This window comes from Fusarium proliferatum, assembly GCF_900067095.1.
Source record: "Fusarium proliferatum ET1 genome assembly, contig: FPRO_scaffold009, whole genome shotgun sequence".
Classification (NCBI taxonomy): Eukaryota; Fungi; Ascomycota; class Sordariomycetes; order Hypocreales; family Nectriaceae; genus Fusarium; species Fusarium proliferatum.
The window spans coordinates 1,944,719-1,969,100 of NW_022194798.1; the positions used below are offsets into that span (position 1 = coordinate 1,944,719).

The window sequence follows — 24,382 nt, forward strand, 5'->3', positions numbered from 1 at the left end:
ACTAAATTTGCGATACTGATGAATAATACCTTCAATTGAGATCAACTTCCAAGCAAAAACTTACGCGATGCCAGAGCCTCTCGCGCCGCTTGAACCAGAGGTCTTGAACACCAAGAAAGCGGTTAGATCCGCAGTGACTCCCTAGCTCAAGTCCTCACTGACCATCCTCAACTCAAAGGGAGGAGCATCAAGGACAAGCAAGTCGAAGCAGCTGCACTTGATGAAAATTCTCCTCCAAAGCCTTCGCCTACGAAAAAGACGACTCCATATTCTGGCAAGAAGCGCAAGGCTGAACTGTCCCTCGATGAAGAAATTGCTGCAATACAAGGCAGACCTGAACGACACCGTCGAGCACGCCTCATTTGAGAACGACAGACTTCCCAGCTGCAATGTCATCCGCACCAAGTTGAACAAGCTCTTTGACTCGGGCGTCATTACCAAGGCTGAGTTCTGCAGAGCCACTATTGCTAACTAAAACTCCCTTAACAAATTCCTCAAGCAGAAAGGTCCCTTTGGCGGATCTAACAGTGCTGTCTGGCGTAATGCATATGCATGGTTTCAACAACGTGAAGTCATGGGTCTCAAGATGCCAGATGCCAAGAAACACCAGCTCAAGGAGAGCAAGAAAGACGCTTCTGACGGAACTCACTCTAAAGGCGTAGACCTTCCTGATATCAGTGATGTTCACCTCGTAGGCGAAGAAACAGACTACGTTCCCATCTTCGACGACAGCGATGAGATCCGCCGCAAGATAAACGCACACATGAAAATCCCAAGTGTGACGCAAGCGCAGTTCTGCAGGGATATCTACGGGCAGTTCAAAGCACCGATGTGCAAGGGTATAGAGTCAAAGCAGCTTTCGGGCTTCCGAAAGGCAAAGGGGAGTAATGCTGGGGCGAATAGTAGTGTGTTTTATGGGGCGTATGTTTATTTTGAGAAGGTAAGGATTGCGCAGAAGAAGCCGGTCACGAAACATAGAGTTGATATGACGTTTATACATCCTGGGGGCATTCCGAGAGATCGGGATGACAGGACTACCTGGTTCATCGGTGCGGCTTGATGGGAGTTCTGTCGATAGTAGTAAATTGAATGGGGGAATGGTTGATGTGCTCTGTTTGGGTGTTTGATCTCGTGAGCTTAGTTGATATCTGCTGGTCAGTGTGTAAATAGGGCTGTATTATGTTGGGTATTTGTTCAATGGGACTTCGTGCTTATGCTCTGAAGTGAAACTGATATCAGTCACTAATATACCTATGCTGTAGACTTTTGCTGGAGAGTGCTCAAAGACATGTCACAGAGCACTGGCATCGCTTCTAGGAAAACGGATAAAACAGGGCTTGCCCCCGCGAGTTTGCATGGAATAATAAGAGCCAGACCTCCTCTTCAGCGGAATGAATTGATCAGCTCAGTCGACATGTTGCGCGTACCAGGAGAAAACGCTATTGTCAATTCGATGAGCAATTCGATGTTCCGACACGCTGAACATGACTGGTCCAGGGTGAGCGCACATCGACAGGGATCATTGTCAGCAACCAACAGCCAACTTCGCAACCACCAAAAACGCAAATCGAACGCAACAAGTCAAGCAATCTCAGAGGGCAAAAATGGCAAAAGATACATACAACAGCGGGGATTCGCTGGTCGTCACCGACCCAACTACTAATCCGCCGGTTAGTGGCTTGACTATGGGAGAGCGGACGGGATCCCGTATTTTCCACTACCTTTGGTCGTATGTGCTAGATTGTGGCTGGCTTACGCACTATATTCACACACACTTGGTGGGAAATCGAGCGCACTTTAGTGGGTCGGTTTGGTAACGTGCGGTCTCAGGCATATTGGTAGCTTGAAGATTGACATGGACACTCACAGTCTGTAATTTCTGTTAAAAGATGAAACATCTTTCTTGTGTTAAACTATCTAGTCTTCTTGCCGAATGTCACTCTTATTCTCTATAAGCTCCGGTCGCTGTTTGTTGCTGTGTTTATCGTGCGTCACGATATGGAATGCAGCTCAGTGAAAACAACTTCATCCGCAACATCAAGAGATTCCAATGCAAAGAGTTAAGCAGAAACCCGTATCAAGTGCGGTCAATTATTTCAAGCATCAATTCAATTCAACGATATTTCAGCTGGGAAGGTTTTATTTGCCTTGTCTCCTCGTCGACCCTTTGTTAACGCAATACGCATCTGCCAGTAAATGAATAGCTACCCTACAGTATTGGTGATGGACGTGATGCTCAGCGATATTGTCCACGCCGCTATGTTGAACCGCACTAGCGCCCCAGCTCCTCTGACGAGTTTTCAGCAATCATCTTTCGCAGACAGTCACCACTGAGAAAAATCTCTGTTCTGATCGGCCCGTTGCAATGTTTCTGTAGCAATGGAATTATCTACTACTTAGCAGCATCATTTCTTTGCAGATTTCTCAGTCAATCGCAGTGCCATTTGCTCAAGTCTTCGAGATACCCACTAAACGCGCTCACTCTTCTCCGTTAGCGAAATGAGGTGACAAAAAAAAGTGGCTGGGCCAAAATCAGAGTTTTCACTCTGCCTCAGGCGCAAGTCCCCTAGCCCCACTGTACCTCTCTATAAAAAACCGATCCTGCTCAGACCTTTGGGATTTTTTTCTTTTCTTCTTCATGTCGACAATACTTCAGTACGTCCCCCCTACCTACTATCACTCACCCTCCCACCAAACGGCCACTAACAACGTTTCCAGGAGAATCATTTCTATAGTATTCGACCTTCTCTTGGTTCCCTAAAAGAGCCACAGATCCCACCCTGGTTGATGAATGTATATCCTCGACACCCTAGAGTGAATACCTTTTGGTCCTCTCGCTCTGTCCGCAAGGATGGCGGTGGTTGCCTCGTGCATCTGCTGTATAGAGATGGTTTGCTTGATGATCTCGACCCCAGCTGTGGTCTTGCCTTCGGGCGCGTGGCTGGGGTGGGTGTTGATGGACGTCTGACAGGCGTGTTTTCTTTTATTCTTTTCATTGCTTTCTGAGGCTTGTCCTCGGGGGTGAGGAAGATGGCCTGAGACCCGATAATTTGTATCGCTGTCTCAGCATCGTGATTTGATGTGAATGTGACCCTTGTCTCACTCTGAGATCTGCCATCTTACTCCGTGGCTTATTTCTATTTTTGTTCAAGGAAGATTAAATGTAGCCCAATACTCACCGCGATATACTAGCTGTAAAGCTCCTGTGGATATAGCGGTCCATCATCATGGCCACATCCCGTAACGTACTCTGAAGTTTCATTTGTAGACCATAATGTCTTTAGTCTCATCCTGAATTACTGATGACTTTGACTCAAGCCTTGGATTACGTCAACAATTGGCGCATGGACGAGCATTTTGTGTATCTTCGCCGCTTGTAGGCTGGGGTTTCGTCGTGTCACTGCCTGGCATTATTCACTGGTCGTGCCTTGTTGCCCAACACCTGAAGTTCTTTGTTGGCCTTTCACTCTCCGCCAGGTGGTGACATTGACTCACTGTGCCGCTTTGTCTCCTGGTTCCTTATTCTGAACCTGCGCTGTTCAAGCGACGCCCCATCACGCATGAGAATAACAAATAGGGCAGCACTTAAACCTGCTGCAACAACTTCTACTCTCAATTCTTCCAATTACCAATTAACAACACCAAAAGCTACCCCTACAACAATATCCACCATGTGTATCGTTAAATCGACCACCAGAACCTGCGGCAACTGCGAAGCCGAGGACCTCGTGCTTATTGACGAAGACCTATGCGAAGCTGTCAAGGAGGGCAAGGCCTGTCCGGGGAAGAAGAAGATTGTGCTCGACAAGGCATGGCTGTGTCCAGCATGCCATGCCAATACAGCTAGTGGCACGTGCTACACGGAGCCATATGACTATCAACCAAAGATCCAACAAGAAGTCGCCAAGAAAGAGACTGGTTCCTTCGCGGATAAGGTCAAGAAGGTGTTTGGCAAGAAGTAGGACAACATGCTTCTATGCTAGCACCGAGTACACTGTTCAGCCGCTAACTAACACAAAACACTGAGTAAGATTTCTGCACCGTAAGACGATGAATGTCTGGGATCGTAGCAAAACTTAGATTTAGAAGGCTCAGGAAGACAATAAAGCGGTTCATAGTATCTATTCTGTCAATCGTACAAACAGCAAGTAAATCGATTTTCTTATACACCGAGCATTAACTCTGCAAGGCCTCCATTATCACTTCATATGCCTTAGAATTAAGGCCATTGTGAAGTTTTGATGTATTGGGTAGTATGCCAGACGAATAAACTTACTTGAAGTGAGGGAGCGAAGATATGAAGTGAGCCTGCCGTGAATGTTGGCCTGGGTAAGGCGCGAGATGTAAACACCTTCTGTCAGGTCAATCAATAAATGAACGTTGGTTCATCAGATTTCACTGAAGCCCTGCTTCACTGATCATTTGCGTGGTTGATTGAACCGTTACTCAGAGTGCTGGTGATGAAGAGACTACTGTTCAACATGGCAGCAGGTTCTCTTGATTCAATAATCAGCCATGAACACTGGGTTTGTCTTCGCTGTCATTGCCATAAAATGTGACGTCTGAATCATGACCTTGTCTGACCGATCCACCATTGATATCTGCACCTGTTCACCTCGGTCACATCAGAAGCCCGACCAAGATTATTATATATAGTCCCGCAAGCTCCCACTCTCCAGGCAGCTCAACTCACTTTCGAGCCTCTCATCTAGCCAACCAGCTCTGCAAGAACACCTAATAACAGCTTCAATCATGTGCAAGGACCTGTATCGTCGGACCCTTTGCGGTGCCTGCGAGAAAGATCCCAACGTTCGAGATGTACTCACGTTCGACGGTATGGGAAGGGAGGAATGTGAAAGAGCTAACAGAAAAGGAAGGCAGTGTTTACAGAAGATTAAAGAAGAGAGGGACGCGTCATGCCAGGTATGCGGGGAGCACACGATGTATGGACTATATGAAGTTGGACGATATTGGTAGGAAACTGTAGGTTGAGCAATCGTGAAGTTGAGGTTCACAGCTCGCTTCCTGCATTATTGGAATGCAAGACTGACAAAGAATTGAATTACCTATCCTGAAGTCCCCAGAACAATCCCTCCCAGAACACATTTGTGAAAATGTAGTTCATTTCATAATTTGCCAGTATCTCAGAGATTATACCAAGGCTGAACCAGTTCCTGTTCCATTTAGCCACCTTCTGTCCACGGCTTGCCTCACCGTAGACAGCTATTTCCGTGACCCCTACAGATCACTGATCTTGACTTGTATAGATTAGCCAGTGACAAGTTCGACTCCTTGTCAGCGCTATCGCAACAACATTTGTATAAGTGAGCGCGATAACGAGGCGGACGTAGTCTTCGTAGCCGAGGAGCAGACTCGTAAGCTTCGAGAGGCAGCCTTCTGTCTCATAGAATCGCTCTGATTCGATGAGATCTTAATAGCTCGTCAGCGGCAGAAGTAAAAGCTCGCTCGTGATTACTAGAGGCTGGCGGCGAAGGCAGCGGGGATATTTGCGCTGGGGCTTGAAAGGCTGCGAACGAGGATCCTCTGGTGGCATATCAGGAGAAAGAGATGTTAGGCTCATAGTCTCTGTACTTGGAGTACACTTGCATCGAAAGTGATCGGTTTTGTTGATGTTGTTTTCAGTCATAATGGCAGCGGATGGCGCAACCTAACATCATAACCCGTCAAATCCCATAGTAGCTCACTTAATCTTATTAAATATTATCGAATATCATCACATTCAATATGATTTTATTATAGCTTACCTAATTTATTTTATACTTTTTATTATTATCTCAATGCCAAGGAAGCTCAGACTCCTCTCCCGTCTTCTAATTATTCATTGCGCCATAGCTCTGACCTTTCAGTGTCTCAGGTTCGCTACTTAGGCTAAATAGAAAGTTCTCGTGGTGCGAGTAATGTTAAAGCTGAATCATTCTGTGCCGCAGACCGTAAGGTCAGTCAGTGGGTATAGCCCGTAAGCCTGCAAGACATGACAAGGAAGGAGAATTACTACCGTTCAAGCCATCAGTAGATTTGCTTACGAACATGCTTACTTTTGAGTATTCTTTATGCCATTTATGCTGTATTCCAATTAATGTTTTAGTACGTATTGTTGTTCTTAAGCAGAAGTTCAAGACTTCATTCCATGGTCACTCATGTTCACTCAGGTTCATTGAAGCTTATCTTTTGTTCATCTCGTGTTCGGACAGTAAAGTACTAACAGGAAGACTAGGTCATTTACTCAACTCGTAGCTATCCCGGTACACAGATAGTGGTGCAGTCACTGCGGGATTATTAAGTATTACTTTAACAGTTCAATTGCAGATATACCGAAATAGATTGCAGTCCTACCCAGAAGACACAAGCTCAGAATTTCCGTAATGAAAGAGGATACAATGAGTGCAGTTTAATTACGAACAAGTGCCAAGTCAATTGCTGATTCAACGTTGTTAAATACGAGACTTGGCCGCTTATGAAGATCAATTCTCATCCACAGCAGTGCTAACCACCACCTTCCACCACTACACCTTCTCGTCACCATTCTTTAAACTCTTCACCATACACAAAGCTTCGAAATCTCTACATTGAAGATGCCACAAACTTTAGAAGAGAATATGGAGCAACTCAAGAAGCAGCTCATCCAGAACCAGCTGGACAGCCTCCACATTTCTATCGAGAATCTTGCCAAGAGCATAGGTCATGTTCCTGCAGATATCATCGCCAGATCTTGTTTGGCCATCATGAAAAGCATGAGCAGCCTTGCTTACGGCTGTGTGATGGAAAACATTGACCGATATGATGAATCTAGACTTCAGCAGGTATGTGAGGAAATTCAGGCATTGACTTGTTCCTTCGCAGAGGATGACGAAGACGGCAGAAATGATCTTGAGGCTATGCAGCTATTGGATAAACCTCACCTGAAAGACGAACTTCGCGATAACCCCCCTGACGTTAAGGTGAATGTGCTACTGTCTATCCCAGAAAAAGGAAACGCGATGACTGTCGAGTTTTGTCGTCCCCCCTACGATTATGCGGGAATATTTATCGAGCAGGCAAAGTGGATAAGAGCTTCCTTTATCGAGGAGCTGAAGCACCATTACCGGAGTCCCCCTGCAATATCTTCCGAGGACGAAGATGTGTTCTCTGCCACCCTACCATTGCTGGCCCAGCCTATTAATGCGCACTATGAGAATTGGATCAAAAAGCAAGTTGCTGACCACGAACAATACCTCCGATTACCAGTCCAAGACGACGTGGCTTGTGTGGCTCTCCGGACGTATAAAGACTGCCGGGACTTCAAGTTTCCATGTCCACAAGGGCTGGCCCTACATGCCTTAAGCTCGCCGGGTACTGGGGAAGGATGGCGGGTTCAAGAGGTTGAGATTCCATCAGAACTAAGCTCATACCCCCGTGGGACAACAATAGAGGTTATCACGATGACTCGCGAACAGCTGCATGATCATTATCACGGAGCAGAATACAAGAAGACCGTCCCTGGGACTCACCCTGCTCTGAGCAACCTGGGCGTCAATTTTGATAAGAAGATTTCCGAGGAATATGGTATTGTCATTGCTTGGAGATTTGTCGGAAGTGAAGCTTGGATGGACCGCTATGGTCACCTTGTTCCGCAAGACCCCCTTCTCTGAGACTATCTGGGTTATACTGCACAGATCAATCGAGCTTACCAAGTGCGTAGGTAGGAAGAAGCTTTCCCTTTGTTACTTTGGATGTCAGGATGGGCAGCCTGTACAAGTGTATGGGCTCGTTGAGGCTTGGGAGATGTGTTGGAATGTGCTGGTCATTTTCACAGCAACACTCAAGTGAGTAGATCGACATGGGAATGCCATATCTGTGCACACTTACCGTACAGAGTTGCTCAAGTGAGCAGAGGAACGAGTGTTCAGTCCATGATGATCATTTGCGGCAAGCTTACTCAAGTGAGTAGTGCTTACGGGACGATCAGGAAGGGCGCAGTTATGCCGAGGGGTGCTCAAGTGAGTACATAGATAAAGAAGCTTCTGAATAGACCAAAAGTTGGTGGTATAAAGTTTTGGTTTATTGATATTGGCGTGAATTGACTTATATGTGAGACATTCTTGTTCTGAATCAGGTGGTATAGTTGTGAAGTCTAGCGATTCTAAATGAGGAGAGGGAGACGCCCGTAGTTGCTGAGGTTGGGCGTGTTTACAAGGGCTCGAGGCCACAGTGTTGATACAGCGGGTAGTGTGCTGTGCCTTGTGGCGCGTCGATTTACCCATGCACCACTGGAGCCCGCAGTGGCCAGTTCCAGGAGGGACTACAGTGGGGGATGCCCTGAGCATTCACCAAAACGCTGCATAATTTCAAGCGACAGGTTGGGATCATCTCATCGCGTACTTTTGCACCGAATGGATCATTCACGCAAGTCAAAGCTTATTCATCAAGGCAGTTCCTTGTCTATTCCTTTTTCCCTGGGTCTAGTTCTATCAAAACTGATAGCCAACTACAAATGGGCATTGTTCTCACGAACTGATTACACCAAACTCCATTCCAGAATGCGATAACCTGGGAAAAAAACTAACGGCGCGTAACCCGGTCCCGGGTAGCGCCAATCGCGCGCAAGAAGTCACCTCGCTTCTGCTCAGCGTTTCTAGCAGCGCGCAGGTTGAGGGCTCGCAGAAGGGCACCGAGCTCACGAGCTAAGATTCAAATGTTAGATGAATTTGTAACCTGAAAACAAACAAAACAATGGAATAAATACCGTTAAGTCGCCGGACCTCGCCATAGGTGCGCGGGAAATCGGGGACGTTCTCGCCAGTCACCGGATTGACCAGAGGGGTGAGAACCGAAGTAGGCTCACAAGCTCCGCTGTTGAGGAGTCTAGCAGGGAAATTGGTTGTTGTAGAGGTCCTAGGTGTTTGTCAGTAAATATGGGTTGTATGGTCACGTTCATAGTAGGCACTGACGCGCTAGTAAGACGTCGATCAATACGGGCCGAGTGCTGGCTATGCTCGCGAACAGTGGCCTCAAGAGTATCAAGTTGGCCGTTCATTGTGTCGAGCTGAGTCTTGATGTCGCCGAGCTGAGTGAACACTTCACGGAAGACACAGTCAACCAAAACGGCGAGGCCAGGATTCGCGGGCGGCGAGGAAAGATTAGAGGACGAGTCGGTCTGTAGATCGCATCATTAGTCAGTGATTCAGACTAGGTACCTTGCTGGGTGATAATTACCATCACGATTAGCCGGGTTTGAGATGAAAGTTGAGATGTTGTTGATGCTGTTGCTGCGAAGAAGGAAAAGACAAAAAACAAGGTGTGGCCGAGCAACGTTGCCTCGCGACATAGCGACCCCTCCTCATGAGGGAGAAGTTCGCACTGGCAAGTGACATTGGCACAGCGGGGAGACCTTCCGTTATCCTAAATTATAATAACTAATCTAAAAGCTTTAGGTCTATTCTAAATTACCTAAATCTCTATTTAGACTTAGGATAGAACAGAGACACGTCAAGGTATGATATCGTCGGTCATGGGACGCTGAACGTATTGTATTAGGTTGGAGAAGGAGCCTAGGATTAACAGCGGAGAGTTAGCTGCCTCAACCTGCCTTTATCGCAAGCGCCTCCTGTTTCACAGTGATCACCAAGAGTTAAACCGGAACGAGCTCCGTTGCTATCGTCAATCTCTGAGTAGTAAGAGGCGCATATACGGCTTAAGAAAAGGGTGTCTCCCTCTTCGGAAAGATGCAAACAGCGAGAGATAGCCATTGAGCATGTCCTCGGCGCCATTATTTACAGTCCCTGAACTTGAACTTGAGTTCGGAGAGTCTTCCTGTGGCTGCATCCCGTTTGGATCACGGTTGATTGAGTCTGCATGAATGGGATACTCTTGTGCAGGCGAGTAGACGTTGACTTGTTGTGCTGCACAAGTTGCGAGATCAGAGAGTTTCTCAACCTGTCGTTGTCGATCAGTTTGGGTTTATATCAACGGGAATCTCAAGGATACATACAAGTCCGATGCCATGTACTTCGAGACTAGTCATCTGGAACTGAGAACAGGTGTCAAGAGCCTCGCTTGCAATGGTCACGGCGTACTCATGACGGAACTCCTCATCGTCAGATAGGGCTTCAACGTAGCCATGGCTATTGGCCAAAGACCACAGCTTGATCCTGATCCAGTGCCTGGTAACGAGGATATCTGCATGCTGAGCATGGGTATCGATACCAGAAAGTCCAGAAAACCGTGGTGGAATCCGGTACCTTCGTAGGAGAGTGAGTATTGTGCTTCTGGTGACATGTGTCGGGGCCTCTTCTTCCCAGCAGAAACCCTTCCAGCATTTTATTATATCGGGATCAATGAAGTCCACCTGCTCAAGCATGTTGCTGATACACTCCATGGCAATGATGTTCTCGCTTTCACCCCTGTCATCGGAAGATGCTATGGCATTCTGCAGTTCTTGCAGCTTGTTCCGGCTTAGTGATTTCGTGCCCGGAATGTAGTCTCTCTGGACCGAGTAGATTCTCTCAATGATCGTAAGGCTGATCAGTGTGCGGAGCCTCCTTTGCTTTTCTGTGTCTCCAATCCGGCCGTACGATTCAGGCTTGTCGAGATTCATCACCTCGGCTAGAGCTGCTGCCTCCCTGAGCCGAAATCTGGCTGCATCAAAATTGCCCTTACAGAACTGACATGCAAACAAGAAGACACTCGTCATGATCGTTTCTAGAGTCGGGCTCTGACCTAAATCAGACTGCGAGTGTAAATTTACAGCCAGGGCCAAGTGTGCGTCGGCTCTAGCTTCACGATTCGGCCATGAGCGTTTCTCCTGGCTCTGCACGGGCTGTAAAAGGACCAGGGAGCAGATGGCCTGCACCAAAGAGCCGAAAGACCGATCTTGGAGATGTCGTTGACCCGCGATGTTTTGATGTAGATATGAGCGGGTGAAGAAGGGCATGGATTGTTGTAGGCGCTCTAGGAACACGTCGATGAGCTGTGGGATGGAGCTGTCATCCAGGAAACGATCGAGTACTCCGTTTTGACTCGAGAGATGCTGGAGTGGAGATGAAAGCGATATTCCAGGACTTTCAGGCACGTTAAATGGGAGTGAGGGTAGATAGGGAGGAAGGTCGACCACTCCAAAAAGGTTGGTTGGGTAGAAGAAGCATTCCCCCATACCAAGGTTCCAGTATTCTGTGTCCAGCTGCAAAGGAGAGACGGTAGTGATTTGCGCATTCGTAGAATTGTTCACACGCACTGAATTCAGTTGCTGTGCCTCTGTAGGGGTGCCCACGTCAATGGTATCAGCAGGCAACCAGTCTGCCCTTTCCTCATACAAGATGTTGAGCCTCTCCGAAGATACTCTAGAGTTGACATCTGGATCATCTGATACCGGTGGAATGTACCGGCGCTTCTTCCTAGGCCTCTCGTATTGGCATTCTACATGGTTATCTTGACAAGGCGAACACGGGTTACGCCGGTCACACTGCGAATCGGAGGGTCAGAGCCGCAAAACCGACTGAGCTAGACAGGAAGTAGACAACCTACCTTGATCTTGCGATGGAAACAGTGATCACATGATCTAGTTTGAACAGCACAACCCAATGATGAATCGAAGACCACTTGGTTCATGTCGAGCTGGAATCTCCTTTTTCCGATACAAGGGAGACGGTCCATCTGCAGCAGGAGGCTTTTATGACGGATCAGGAATAAAACCGACACAGAATTCCCCTGGCCCGACCGAGTTATGAGCACGGGGAAGACTGCGGGGAACCATGCCGAGCTCTCGGTCCGACAAAGGTCTGGGCCATAAGTCAAACCATGCAGAGGTCTCCCCACGAAGCAGAAGCCGGGCTAGTGTCACCTGGTGCTGAAATGTGCTGCTAAATGTGACATGGCGCTTTAAGCCCGATTCGGAATATTCCCGCTGTCGATGAGAACAGCCAGAATCATGAGTTACAACTGCCGATTTGCGAGCCCGTGATATTCAACATGCCAGGTGTGCAAGGATGAAATGAAAACGCCTAATGCCGTCGTCAGTGCCACTCATGTGATTAATTTGGTCTGCTAATGGCGGTTCTGCATCTTCGCGGTCTCTCCAAGGCTACTCTTTGCTGATTACCTCGGGTGAAGTTGTCAAAACAGTCACCAAACAGCAGCCATCATGGCAACCCTCGATTCACCTATCCTTGTCCAGCTTCCGCCCGAACGCCATATCTATGAGACTGTTGTCTATGAGGCTCCGTACAATACAACTTCGACGACATCCAATAATGATGTTCTTCACGACCTAGATCCCTTTTCCATTGCAAAAGCATCAGAAACCCACGACGAAAATGCGCATCGTCGCTGGAGACCACGTTATCACCTTATGCCACCAACTGGCTGGCTAAACGACCCTTGTGCACCAGGCTATGACGCCGTTCATGAAGTCTATCACGTTGGGTTCCAATGGAACCCCAAAAAGCCAGAATGGGGCGACATTTCATGGGGAAGTGCATTTTCAAAGGACCTGATAACCTGGGAGGTCAGTGGTAGTCCATCTATTCGACCATCGAAGAAGTATGATGGAGAAGAGGGGGTCTTTACAGGATGTTGGAGTCCAGTTCCCTCTGCACCCGGACGAAGCACTGCATTCTACACCTCAGCGCGGATGCTTCCGATACACCATGCTCTTCCCTACAACTGGGGTTCTGAAGCAATTTGCATCGCCACGTCATATGATTCTGGTCGTACATGGCAAAGGGGAGATGTATCGACTGTTCTGGATGGCCCTCCTCGCCATCTCGATGTTACAGGCTGGCGTGATCCATACGTTGCTAAGTGGCCTTCGCTCAGCCGGCTTCTAGGACATGGGTCAAATAAATCGCTGTTTGGCATCGTTTCTGGTGGCATTCGCGGTATTGGCCCTGCAATATTTGTCTACTCTCTTGAACAGTACGATTTGGCGGCCTGGAACTTCCTCTCTGTGCTGTCTATCACATCAACCCCTCAAAGGCAACATCCTTCGAAATGGGAGCCCGACTATGGTACAAATTGGGAGGTGGCCAACTTCCTTTCACTCCCTGATCCTGATGATCCAGCAATAAGTCATGAGGTGCTGATAATCGGCGTTGAGGGGCGTAAGCAACTTGACACTGAGCCTTCTGGGCGGCATTGCCATTCAGAGTTCAGAAAGGACCATGGCCAGATGTGGGCTTCGGGCCCTTTGGCGCAGACTTCAACAGGGATACAGATGCAGCTCCGTTCGGGCGGTGTTCTGGACTACGGAGCAATCTATGCTGTCAACTCCTTCCACGATCCAAAATCCAACCAGCAAGTTGCTTTTGGCTGGATTGTTGAGGAAGATCTCTCTGCAGAGCTCAAGAGGGCACAAGGATGGGCCGGACTGTTATCGGTCCCGAGAGTTGTCCGCATGAGCAGAACACATCATGTTGTCCATGCATTAAAGTCAGATCTGACATCAATCAAGTCGTTTGACGTGGTGCCAGAAGATATGTCGCAGCAGGCGTTACTATTCCCGACCACTTCTCCTCAGGCCTATACGATCACAACATTGTGTGCCTTACCAGACCCTAGGCTCAACAAACTTCGTCAAAGTCAGCATTTCCTGGGTCCCATCACCTATCACACCTTACCAGAGGCTCTGGGAAGCTTAGAATTCCCTCTCGGATGCTCCTGTTGGGAGCTGGACGTATCTTTCGATATTGGCAATGATGTACAGAGTATCGGCTTCATAATAGGCCATACAAAAGGTAATGTTACTGATAGAATTACAAATCGTTGCCAGAGAATGCTAACATTCCTTCTCAAGATTCAGAACTACGTACCGTTGTCTCGTTTAGTCCTGACTTGGAGATGCTCAAAATTACACGAGATAAATCCACCAACATGACAGGCGTATGCGTAGCGGATGAAGAGGCACCACATACCCTCTTTTCGACATTGTCTCCCGGAACTGGTGCACGAGCTGAGTCGCTTTTGTCACAGGAGCCCTTACGACTCAATGCATTCTTTGATGTGAGTTGTCTAGAGCTTTTCGCCAACGAAAGAACGGCAATTACTACACGAGTCTACCCGGAAAGTATGACCTGCTATAACATTCAGCCGTTTGTGGTAAAGAAGAGTGAGCGCCCGTGGTCGGGTCAGTCGCTGGAATGTACAGCATGGGAGCTAAAGACCTCGTGTTACGAGGGTTAGATAACTAGACAGAGGCACAAAGGGGTACGTAGATGGGAACGATATGTAAGACTGTTTTAGAATTGTTGGGAGAGTTCTTTGCCTTTTCTTTAGTGGGATGGGTTTCTATCTAGGATGCCTTAGTGATAAATTAAAGCAAAACCCAATCAGCGATCTTATAGAAATAAAAGGAATCCGAGGCCTGATATCCTGGGGACAGATAACTAGCCTCAGATCTGCTAATGTTATTATTAAGCTACCTAAGTCTTTCATCCTACGAGATACACTCCTTAAGCACCTTTCTCTCCTAGATTGTGTCACTGACTGTAGTAGACCTTGGTTTGGGTGCCCTTGTTATAGAATGTCAGTTGAGTGAGTAGCATAGGCAAGGTAAGACATGCAAGACAAACGTCAAGTCTAAGATGCACCAAAGTCCAATAAAACAACACTTAGGTCTGCACAGAGATGTCACAGAATTTAACTAACAATCACTGCATCGCTTAGGCAGAGTGCGGATCATGAATAGAAGTCCCAAGAGGCAGCAAGCACAAGCACCAAGCGGCAACACTTTAGTAGTGAGTTTGAAATGAGAGGGGAATAACGTTGTATCACAAGAAACTGAGATACAGAGAGGATGTGCAATTAAAGAACTACTCTTTGAATATGGGTTTACCCTACTGGATATTAAGAATATCGTTGGTCTGGGCTTATACTCCCAACTAACTCCTCACTATCAATGTCAAGCTGACTTAGATCCTAGTCCTTCAGTTTAAACTTTAGCTTCGTGGTGGGCGACCTCGGTATCGATCTTCTCCTCATTCATGTAACTCTCCATAGACAGATTGCACTGATAGTCTGAAACGTGAAATATTAGCAATGCACTGACAAACGGGTCTTGCTCCTTGCCTTTGAACTTGCGAGCAGGAACACGGGCTTCAAACATGGCATCCAGCTCAGCAGGGGTTCTTCCCTTGGTCTCGGGAAGGTACAGGTATGTGATAAGGATGCACCCGGCCATCCAACCAGCAAAGACGAGGTATGTCTTCGGACCAAGATTACCTCTGCAATGACAATCTTGTTAGCATGCGGGTAGGTAAGAAACAGTGAAATGTACTTACGCATCGGGCTGAGAGATATATGGCAGTACGTAGATTACAACAGTGGAAAAAGCAGCTAGGGTCAAGAAAGAGAAAGAGCTGGTCTTGTTGCGTAGACGGGCAGTCGGAATTTCAGCAGAGACGACATAAGTCAGAGGGCCGAATCCAGCTGCGAAGAAGAACGAAAAGAGCATGCACATGCTCGCGATGGCCTTGGCGATGCTAGTATTTCCTGTGTAGTCCATGAAACCAAGGACTCCGACCACGAGATCAATAAAGAAGACCATGGTGAAGGTGGTAAGGGCGAGGGTTCGGCGTCCGACTCTGTCGACAAGGTAGATCCCGGTGACTGCGCCGGCGAAAGCGAGGATAGCACCGACCATGGTGAGAAGGAAAGGAGACACGTTGCCACTGACTGTAGCGAGGAAGATGGTAGCGTAGTTTGTAGCGAAAGCAATGCCTGAGAGTTGCTGCATGTTTCCGATGGACATGGCCAACATAGATCGACGGAGATTTGTTCCACGAAAGATATCAATCCACGGAACCTTGGCCTCATCCTCACGAATAGACGCTTGGGCCTTGAGAGCCTCGAACTCAGCCAAAATCTCAGCCTCTGGGTAGCCACTGCGGACGCTCCTGAGAGACCTGAGGGCGTCGCTGTCACGAGACTTGGTGAGGTACCAGGTTGGTGAATCATCGACAAAGAAGAGCCCAACGAAGAGGATAAGAGGGAAAAGTATGCCTAGCCCAAGGGGGAGACGGAATGACATGGCGGACATTTCTGTACTCATGGCCCAGTTGACGCCGCTAGCGACAATGGCAGCTGTGTTGATGAGAACGATGGATGTTCCAACAATGGCGCCACGGACGTTTTCGGGTGCAATCTCGGCCATGTAGGTTGAGCCAAGCACAATGAAGAGCCAGATGGCAACATCTGAGAAAGAACGTTAGTAAACACGGACGAGCTAGAGGTGATTGGTCAAGACTTACTCGCAATCCAACGACCGACGACTATCTCCGCGAGCCCAAAGGCTGCAGTCTGGATGGCGCTTCCAACAGCACTAAAGATGCAGCCTACAAGGATCATCTTCTTACGGCCATATCTATCAGCGAACTGGGCTGCGAGGGGCAGTCCGAGAACACAGCCAGTGACGGGGAGAGCTGTCATGATGGAGATATCGGTTGAGGTCAGGTATGGGGTGCCATTGGGAAGATGGGTGTGAGACATTTGGTTGACGAAAGGGACCATGGCTAGGATACCGCCGCTGATGGCACCGTCATAGCCAAAGGTAAAGAAGGCCATTGCCATGAGGAAGGCTGAGTGTTAATGTTAGTTACGATCTGCCTTGAGACGATGATGAAAGAGAGAACTCACTGGAGTAGACCAACTTTGGACTTCGGAAGAAGTTTGCCAACGAATTGGTTCGCGGCGAGGCATGATCAAGGTCGGTAGCCATGGCGAAGATGGAGGTGAGTGCCGATTAGAAGAATTGAAAGAGGGAAATAAGAAGGAGAAGTATAAGTTGACCGATATCGATTCAATTGACCTCAGCAGATGAGAGTCTGAATGTCTGGATGCCAATTCCAAGATAATGGGGTCTAACCGATGGGCTCGACGAGAAGTTATATACATACCCCAGCTCCAGAACTCTCGGTCCGGTACGAAAACATGGAGGTCCTGTAGCTTGGAGAAAGCGGAGAGAGACGCTGGGGCAAGTTTTCTGGGGCCGAAATCTGGGGAATGGGGAGACTGGACGCGATCAAACGATACGACAGAGACTTCACGCCTTTCATTTTGCAATGTCGTACCTACAGATCCCCCGCGCTAAGTGTGCTATTGGATGCTCTATCACTCTTTGGGCCAAAACCCGCGAGGCCGGGTCATGTGAGGGGAAAGGAAGGGTTGCCGCGATGCGCAGCCGAGGGAGACGGGGATATTCCCAAAATGGCCAAGTACGGCGCCACTAACTTTGGTTGCAACCTGTATAAGACGAAACTTAACCACCAAGTTCAAGCGGCTAATTCCCTCTTGGCAAGCCTGAAAACGGGTATTTCAGCTCATCAAAGACAAATTGTATATCTGTTATTGCCTGCAACCACCTGATTGTTTACCTGTGTTAAAAACAAACATGACAGTTTCAGACTATACCCTGAACCACCAAGAGCTGGGCAGCATCATCGGCTTAGCCAGAGACGATGATGTTGTTCAGTTTCGCGGTATCCCTTTCGCGTCTATTCCTGGTCGTTTTCGCCAGAGCATCTTGAGAGCTGGGCCATTGCCTTCGCAGCCATTCACTGCTCGCCAACCAGGGTAAGTGTGCAGAGCCAATCCCCCATACATGGACCGACTTACCAATATCTTCCAGCCCTGAATGTCCCCAATTGGTCCTACCATTTCCTCTGTACTGGACGGCGCCACCTCCTACTGGGTACCCTGCTCTAGAAAAGCCCATCCAAGATGAGTTCAACTGCCTGAACCTCTCCATCACCGCACCACGAAAGGCTCTTGAAGCAGGCCAGAACGTGCCTGTACTGGTCTTCATCCATGGCGGCGCTTTCATGGGCGGCAGTCAGTCAATTCAACTATCTGGACGCGAAATCTACGATGCTACCGACCTGGTAAGGGCGAGTCTTGCTCGGGATCAGCCGGTCGTGGTAGTCACCATCAACTACCGCGTGGGACTTCTGGGATTCCTCACTTCGGAAAAGCTGGCGGAGAGGAGTCACGCTCATGGGGAGGCAGTCGGCAACTACGGACTTCATGACCAACGACAGGCGCTGGAATGGGTCTCTCGTTTCATTGCCGGGTTCGGAGGTGCTTCTGATCGCATCACTATTCACGGAACGAGCGCGGGCGGTGCCTCGTGTCATTACCAGGTCAACTTTCCCAATCGCAAGTTCCAGAGTGCCATTCTGTCCAGTGGCACATCTGTCGGTATCGCATCGCGGCCTATGCCATGGCATCAGGAGCGCTTCGACTATGTGCTATCTCAAATACCAAGCCTGCAAGCGGATGATTCTCTACTTGATTCATTGGTAGATCTTCCTCTTGACCAGCTCTTGCCAGCATCGCCGCCGTCGCTCTACAGCCCACTCGTTGATGGTGAATGGGTTCCCGAGGCAGGTCTCAAACCGACCTTGGAAAAGTTGGGCAAGGCTGGCGAAACCCTACCGAACTTGATGATTGGTGCAACAGAGTATGAGCGAGATCTTACATTGATGTTACTGTCGGATCTGTCAAAGCCTCTGCCGCCTCCGCCTCGACCAGAGGCAGAGATACTCCCTATCGCGCAGGAGGTACTTGCGGGTAGTGCCATGACTCCCCAACTGAACTCTGACGACAGCCCTTTCTGCGTCCCTGAAATTGCCAAAGCGTATAATCTGAGCCGAGAAAAGTCTTGCGTAGACTCTTTTGAGGACGTGGCAGGCCTGATGGCGGACGTGGCATTCCGTACCCCACCGATATACTCAGCAGCGGTCATCAAGAAGCATCAGATCACGCACGGCAATGCTTCACACGTGCTTCTCTACGAGATCCAAGCTACGAATCCATTCAAGAACTGGTCATTGGGCTACAAGAGAGCCAACCATGGCATCAATGACATTTTCCTCTTCAACCCAGCGGAAGATCAGGTCCCGGCAGAACACCTTGAGAATTGGGTATCTACTGTCGGCCAGATCCGAGCTGCGTGGCTTGAATTTTGCTATGGAAAGATGCCATGGACTCCGTTCCAGTGGTCAGATGATATTGAATCTCTAGGGGGTATTTATGTGTTCCCAGATGGTGGGGAGGGCAGATTGTGCAAGACGTTGGATGAGGTTGATGGTGCAGCGACAGCTACGCGATGGCGTGCAGTTTTGAAGACTTCATTTCAATGTATTTAGGTATTTTTTATTTAACATGCGAAATTACTCTAATACTTTTTATCGTATTTGTGTATCTCTTTATTCTCTTGCGTACTAAAAAAGTGGGCCAATGGCTATCGCATCTCAATGAGAGTTGAGACGTCAGAGCCGTCTTGATGGATATTTAATCCGGCCTTTAAGTAGAAGCCTAAATCTGAAATCATTAAAAGGAAAGCGAGCAACCTCAACAGAGTATTGTGTCTCTAGTATACAGCAATTTTGGTAGCTTTCCGGCATTTGAGCCCATATACATGAGGAAACACACAAATGTATAACATGGCCCGGTTCAAGTAACGATTATGAAGAAGTGAAAGCTTATATGTATGATATCTTAATTGCTTGTTACTCGGATAAGAGGAATGGGATAACCGGTGTACGAATTGCCATCCATAACACAGCTTGACAAGTCATACCCTGGGGCGACCAACAACAAACGCCCGTTACATGTCCAAAAGTCAGCGATCTGGCTGTTTCCGAATTTGCATTGTAGATAATTATAAGTCGCTCCATCTACGACCTTGCAAACCAAGGGCGGCGCACCCTGGCCCTGAATCATGACAGCACCGTAGGGGTTTCCACTTCCAGGATAGAAATTGTATGAAGCCGACTTGCCAACTGCGCCACCAGGTCCGTTGAGTGCTTTCACTTCGCCAGTTCCCTTGTGTATGCTATACTGCTGAAGGCTGCCGGAATCAGAAGTGAAGTCCACGTAGAATGTGGTGCCCTGGGAGGCCTCAAGGAAGGAAAAGCCAAACCCTGAAAGTGCGAGGTCAGGGTCATCGCTACCAACTGCAAACAACTTGACAGTCTGAAGCGGCTCAGCTATTTCGGTCTTTGTAGTCGTCTCAGTGACGGTTTTGGTAGCAATGGCGACATCGTCAGTGACGACATCGATAGTCTTGGTGACTTCCTCAGTGCTGTAGGTCTTCAAGACGACAGTGGTCTTGACCGTCTGAGTGACCCAGGTGGTGCTGACCGTCGTCCTGATGGTGCTGGCACGCGGGATTTTCACGCGGATTATCTTAGACACGACGGTTACCCGAGGGCCGTTGACTGTCTTGGAAGTGACGCCGATGCGGGAGCAAGCCGATGAGTATTGAGCGGAGTTTGTGCATATGTTGTCGAGGTATTCTGGGATGCGAGGTGCAGAGCGTTTGTGCTTGAAAGGCGGGTTGACATTGGCATCCTGGGTCGTGATTGTCGCCGTGGCCTGCTCGGTTACGAATTTGGTTTGCTCCACGGTCCGCGTCACGACGATGTTCTCTGTAACGGTTTGCACGACGGAGCTTACGCTCGTAGCGATGGCGGACGAGGTACTAGTAGCGGTGATTGACTTTCTGACAGTTGGTGTCTTCTTGGTGATTGTAGTTGTTTTGTAAATGGTGCTGTGTATCTCCTGTCAGCTTTTGCGCCATCGGACTGCGCTTGGATATCGTACGCCTTCTTGGGAGTTATTGTTGTAACAAGGAATGCCTTGCAGTCAGAGGTATGCTGCTTATTGTTGGGCTGCGCAACAGCTGTAAAAGCGCTCCGTTAGCTAATGGCACGAATTCATTAGTAGATTAACATACCGTTATAACATGCATCAGGACTTCAAAGAACTTCATCTTCGCGAACTTGATCCCTAGCCGACAAAGAGGAGTCGACGAAGAAAGACAAGGAATAGAGCGCCACAGGACAACGAGTTATGAAATAGCGTCACGTGCTGTCTCCCCCATACATCGTGGCTGCCGCTGAGCTGGTCAATGTTGAAGCTATTGATGACACTTTTGGATCTACTGAATTCGCTTCGGGGCTCTCGCGGTCAAGAACGACATCTCGCCCAATCAGCCGCCGTGGCAGGCGAAAATATTCACCCGAAACGCGCTATTGTACAAAGCGCTACAAGGATGTTCAGCTCATGTAAGGATGCATCGGATGTTGATAATTTTATTGACCAGCTGACATTTTGGCCACCAAGAGACATATGCAGAACCTGGATGCGAAGAGAGCAGATTAATCAAAGCCATATGATAGGAAATATCAGAGTTTATTTGCAATATATATAGGAAAAACAATTTCTTCAGATCAGCAATAATATAGATGTAAGCTTTGCCAAACTATTTTTTATTTATAAAGAAGACAAATTAAATGATTGACATCTCACGATATGATAACCATAGATTGTATACTGTTTGCATAGATAGCTATGAGTATTGAACGTGTTGGGAGGAACGTTTCTTATCTTAGCTGAGTTTACTATAACCACGGGCCTCCGTGCAATACTAATTGTCTCTGTCTTATCCCTTCTAGATCGAATATGTCAGAAATCGTGTTAATTCGGATGTCCAACTGCGTACAGGGTCATCAAGAGCCAACCCGAGACCGTGGGGACCATCTGGTAGAATCAAAACCTGAGCCTTTCTCTTATGAGCTGCCATGGCTTCAGCAAACATGAGAGTGTTTTGCACCGGAACCGCTTGGTCGTCGAAGGTATGGAACAAAAACGTCGGAGGCGTTGTGTCAGAGACCAAGTTCTGCGCTGATAAATCGTGCAATTCCTCGGCTGTCGCGTTAGGCCCGACGAGATTGTCGCGAGAGCCGGCATGCGTATAGTTGCCTTCCAAGGTAATAACAGGATACGCGAGAATGCCGAAATCCAGGCCAGCGTTGGGGTTGGTGAGGGTTGTGGATGCAAGGTGACCGCCTGCTGAGAAGCCCCAAATACCAAGCTTGTCTATCTTGGGGTTCTCGTGGCGTATCTTCTTGAGAGCAGCAAAGACCTCATTCTCGGGTTTGGGATAGATGGGTGCAGTGGCATTAAGGGTCGTGGTATAATCGAGAACCCACGCATCGATACCAAGTTCATTGAGGTATGCCGCCGGTTTGTAGCCTTCCTTGACAATAGAGACATGGCTATAGCCGCCGCCAGGGCAAATAAGAACGCCGGTGCCTGTGGAATTGGCCACCAGGAAAGCTGTGAGCTTTGCGATGTCGAGTCTGTCGAGTTGGTAAGCTTCAGTGACATGAGGTATTATGCCAGAATGGACAACTAGGGCGCGGGTGTTTAACTAACTTCATATTGTCTTTGTCCGGGGCCAAAGCGGCTTTGTCATTAAGCTCAACAGACTGCCTGGACATCATCTTGAACAAGACACCACGTTAAGATATACGTCCTATTATCTGCAGATCACTTTGGGGGCGGGACGTGTTTGGGGTTTCGTTCTGAGTTACCCCGCGATGTCGAAACTAAACTGACCTTGAATCCTTGTAACCAAACTTCACTTCTATTCGTCCGGCTATTCTGTTAAAGCATGCATCATTATAAGTCCATGGATAAGAGATAATAACTTATGGTGATCCTTGGATTATTGGCGGAAAATTGTGGGGTAAAGACTCTGTTAACCAAAGTTATTGGTTCATAGCCGGCCCTTCACTGAGAAGGGTCTCCAAACCGCGATTTAATGATTAAGCTGAGTTTCGGTACTGAGGCCAAGTTTCCGGCACTCGAAGTATTGAAGCTTGAGGATAGACACATTGGAGATGGGATATTTTAGCGCCATTGACAGGGGTTATGCCTCCTAACCACTGTACGGTCCGCATGCAGTGTAAGGACCAGCGCAGCCATTTCATCAAGAGGTTATTATAAACTTTAGTCACAATAGGAGGCCTATCCAGGACATGTGGTGTATAACTGTGTAGATCGCAAGATAACAGTATTTTAGAACTATATGCAAGCCAGGATCCGTCTCTGTAGACTGAAACGAATATAGACAATAAATAAAAGACCCATAATCGACATACCGCCAGCATAATAAGCAGCAGGCCTGAACACCGAAAGACTGTCATTGTTATCCCCGGCAAGCGAGTAGATTCCCGAAGCAATAGGTGTGCCCTGAGATTCTGGTTAGTAAAGGGTATGAGTAGGAGATATATATGCAATATACGAAGAAGAATCCGCAGAACCAAGTAGTCCAAACAATAGGCAAAATGCCAAGTGTATTCTCTGGTCCCATTGTAGCGCCGAGCATGGGAGGAACCAGACTGAAGAACGCTCCACAGCCAATGCCGTTGAAGACGAGGAAGATAGAGAAGATCCCAACCGAAGATGCTAATGGCCACACGACGAGTGAGCTGAGACCAATAAACAAAAGACAAACAATCAAGCTGTTCAAAGGGCCGAGCAAGTGGTCTGCGGTATAGCCCCCGAGGACCCGGCCAACGGTCGAAGCCAAGTTCCAAGCTGCCAGTATGACAGTCGCAATCTGATTGGAGTAGCCCATGGATCGAGCGAAGATGGGAATGAAGTATGGGGGAATAAATAAGGGAAAGCATGATAAAGCTGTCCCGGCGATTATAAGGAGGAACCGAGGTTCCCGGAAGCGATGCCTAATCATATGGTCAGCAGGCTATTGAGAGAACTAGGGACCCGGGATGCACTCACCATTGCAGCTTCAAGCCAGCACTCATGGATCCCTCAGGCTGTTGAATGAAGTATGAAGCTGGGATACAGACTCCCCAGAGCATGAAGCCTAGAATGCGAAATGTCCAAGCGACATCGACTCGCTTCACGAGAAGGTTCGTCGCAATGCTCATGACAGCTGCACCAAGGCTACCTCCTCCAAACACGATACCCATGGCCAGGCCACGGTGTCTCTTGAACCACCTCAGGGGAGCAGTCGAGCATGCCTGTAAATATTAGCAAGATGTCAGCTTTCTTTTCAGGTTGAACTTACAAATATGGACAGTCCCCCTCCAATACCAAATATTACTCCGTGGAAGACAAAGAGAGCTCCAACATGCTTCGTCGTCCAACTTGCTAGGAATTCACCCAGACCCATCAAGATACCACCAGCTAGAGCAGTCTTCTGGTAGCCAAGCTTTCGAACGGCAATGCCAGAGAGGATACTAAGTGATATCATGAAGGATGTTGCAAGCGATCCCACGAACGTCAAGGTTGTGAGGTTTGTTCCTGTCACTTCGACAAGTCTGACTTGCATAATGCCCCATGAGTAGATCACCCCGAGGTAAACGAAAAGAGAACATGCTGCGGCTGCCACAGCTATCCATCCTTTGGGGTTATCAAACTCGACTGCCGGCGGTGTTGGAGTGGATTCGCTTTCGGGTTGTGAGATGTCGGTATCATTGTCTTTTTCGTTATCCGACGAGGTCGATGAGCATGGCCAGTCTGGACCTGAGCTATCTTTCTGGGCTGACATGTTTGATCTCAGTGCACAAGCAGCAATCAA

The 24,382-nt window shown here is 48.2% G+C and overlaps 10 protein-coding genes and 1 non-coding gene across 11 annotated transcripts; 5 read left to right on the forward strand and 6 right to left on the reverse strand.

The window, feature by feature from the left end:
• Positions 1–67: 67 nt before the first annotated feature.
• Positions 68–1,060, forward strand: FPRO_15041 (uncharacterized protein; the record flags this gene model as incomplete). The annotated part of the gene is made up of 3 exons (XM_031220684.1): positions 68–121; positions 179–430; positions 503–1,060. The coding sequence occupies 3 exons, from the start codon at positions 68–70 to the stop codon at positions 1,058–1,060; spliced, it is 864 nt and encodes a 287-aa protein (XP_031086317.1).
• Positions 1,061–1,615: 555 nt separating this feature from the next.
• Positions 1,616–1,731, reverse strand: rrna16. The gene has a single exon (XR_004093476.1). It is a non-coding gene; the product is annotated as a ribosomal RNA (ribosomal RNA).
• Positions 1,732–3,560: 1,829 nt separating this feature from the next.
• FPRO_15040 (uncharacterized protein) lies at positions 3,561–3,962 on the forward strand (the record flags this gene model as incomplete). The annotated part of the gene is made up of 1 exon (XM_031220685.1): positions 3,561–3,962. The coding sequence occupies one exon, from the start codon at positions 3,561–3,563 to the stop codon at positions 3,960–3,962; it is 402 nt and encodes a 133-aa protein (XP_031086318.1).
• A 2,631-nt stretch (positions 3,963–6,593) lies between these two features.
• FPRO_15039 (uncharacterized protein) lies at positions 6,594–7,649 on the forward strand (the record flags this gene model as incomplete). The annotated part of the gene is made up of 1 exon (XM_031220686.1): positions 6,594–7,649. One exon carries the CDS (start codon positions 6,594–6,596, stop codon positions 7,647–7,649), a length of 1,056 nt encoding a protein of 351 aa, XP_031086319.1.
• Positions 7,650–9,946: 2,297 nt separating this feature from the next.
• FPRO_15038 (uncharacterized protein) lies at positions 9,947–11,604 on the reverse strand (the record flags this gene model as incomplete). The annotated part of the gene is made up of 2 exons (XM_031220687.1): positions 9,947–11,458; positions 11,521–11,604. 2 exons carry the CDS (start codon positions 11,602–11,604, stop codon positions 9,947–9,949), a joined length of 1,596 nt encoding a protein of 531 aa, XP_031086320.1.
• Positions 11,605–12,136: 532 nt separating this feature from the next.
• Positions 12,137–14,172, forward strand: FPRO_15037 (uncharacterized protein; the record flags this gene model as incomplete). The annotated part of the gene is made up of 2 exons (XM_031220688.1): positions 12,137–13,727; positions 13,787–14,172. 2 exons carry the CDS (start codon positions 12,137–12,139, stop codon positions 14,170–14,172), a joined length of 1,977 nt encoding a protein of 658 aa, XP_031086321.1.
• Positions 14,173–14,920: 748 nt separating this feature from the next.
• FPRO_15036 (uncharacterized protein) lies at positions 14,921–16,705 on the reverse strand (the record flags this gene model as incomplete). The annotated part of the gene is made up of 4 exons (XM_031220689.1): positions 14,921–15,212; positions 15,270–16,182; positions 16,239–16,565; positions 16,624–16,705. The coding sequence occupies 4 exons, from the start codon at positions 16,703–16,705 to the stop codon at positions 14,921–14,923; spliced, it is 1,614 nt and encodes a 537-aa protein (XP_031086322.1).
• Positions 16,706–17,377: 672 nt separating this feature from the next.
• On the forward strand, positions 17,378–19,133 carry FPRO_15035 (uncharacterized protein; the record flags this gene model as incomplete). The annotated part of the gene is made up of 2 exons (XM_031220690.1): positions 17,378–17,559; positions 17,615–19,133. 2 exons carry the CDS (start codon positions 17,378–17,380, stop codon positions 19,131–19,133), a joined length of 1,701 nt encoding a protein of 566 aa, XP_031086323.1.
• Positions 19,134–19,485: 352 nt separating this feature from the next.
• FPRO_15034 (uncharacterized protein) lies at positions 19,486–20,761 on the reverse strand (the record flags this gene model as incomplete). Its single annotated transcript, XM_031220691.1, has 3 exons — positions 19,486–20,539; positions 20,593–20,660; positions 20,726–20,761. The coding sequence occupies 3 exons, from the start codon at positions 20,759–20,761 to the stop codon at positions 19,486–19,488; spliced, it is 1,158 nt and encodes a 385-aa protein (XP_031086324.1).
• A 681-nt stretch (positions 20,762–21,442) lies between these two features.
• FPRO_15033 (uncharacterized protein) lies at positions 21,443–22,277 on the reverse strand (the record flags this gene model as incomplete). Its single annotated transcript, XM_031220692.1, has 2 exons — positions 21,443–22,133; positions 22,210–22,277. The coding sequence occupies 2 exons, from the start codon at positions 22,275–22,277 to the stop codon at positions 21,443–21,445; spliced, it is 759 nt and encodes a 252-aa protein (XP_031086325.1).
• A 583-nt stretch (positions 22,278–22,860) lies between these two features.
• On the reverse strand, positions 22,861–24,352 carry FPRO_15032 (related to protein MCH2 (monocarboxylate permease homolog); the record flags this gene model as incomplete). The annotated part of the gene is made up of 4 exons (XM_031220694.1): positions 22,861–23,028; positions 23,081–23,522; positions 23,578–23,822; positions 23,870–24,352. 4 exons carry the CDS (start codon positions 24,350–24,352, stop codon positions 22,861–22,863), a joined length of 1,338 nt encoding a protein of 445 aa, XP_031086326.1.
• Between the last annotated feature and the right edge of the window lie 30 nt (positions 24,353–24,382).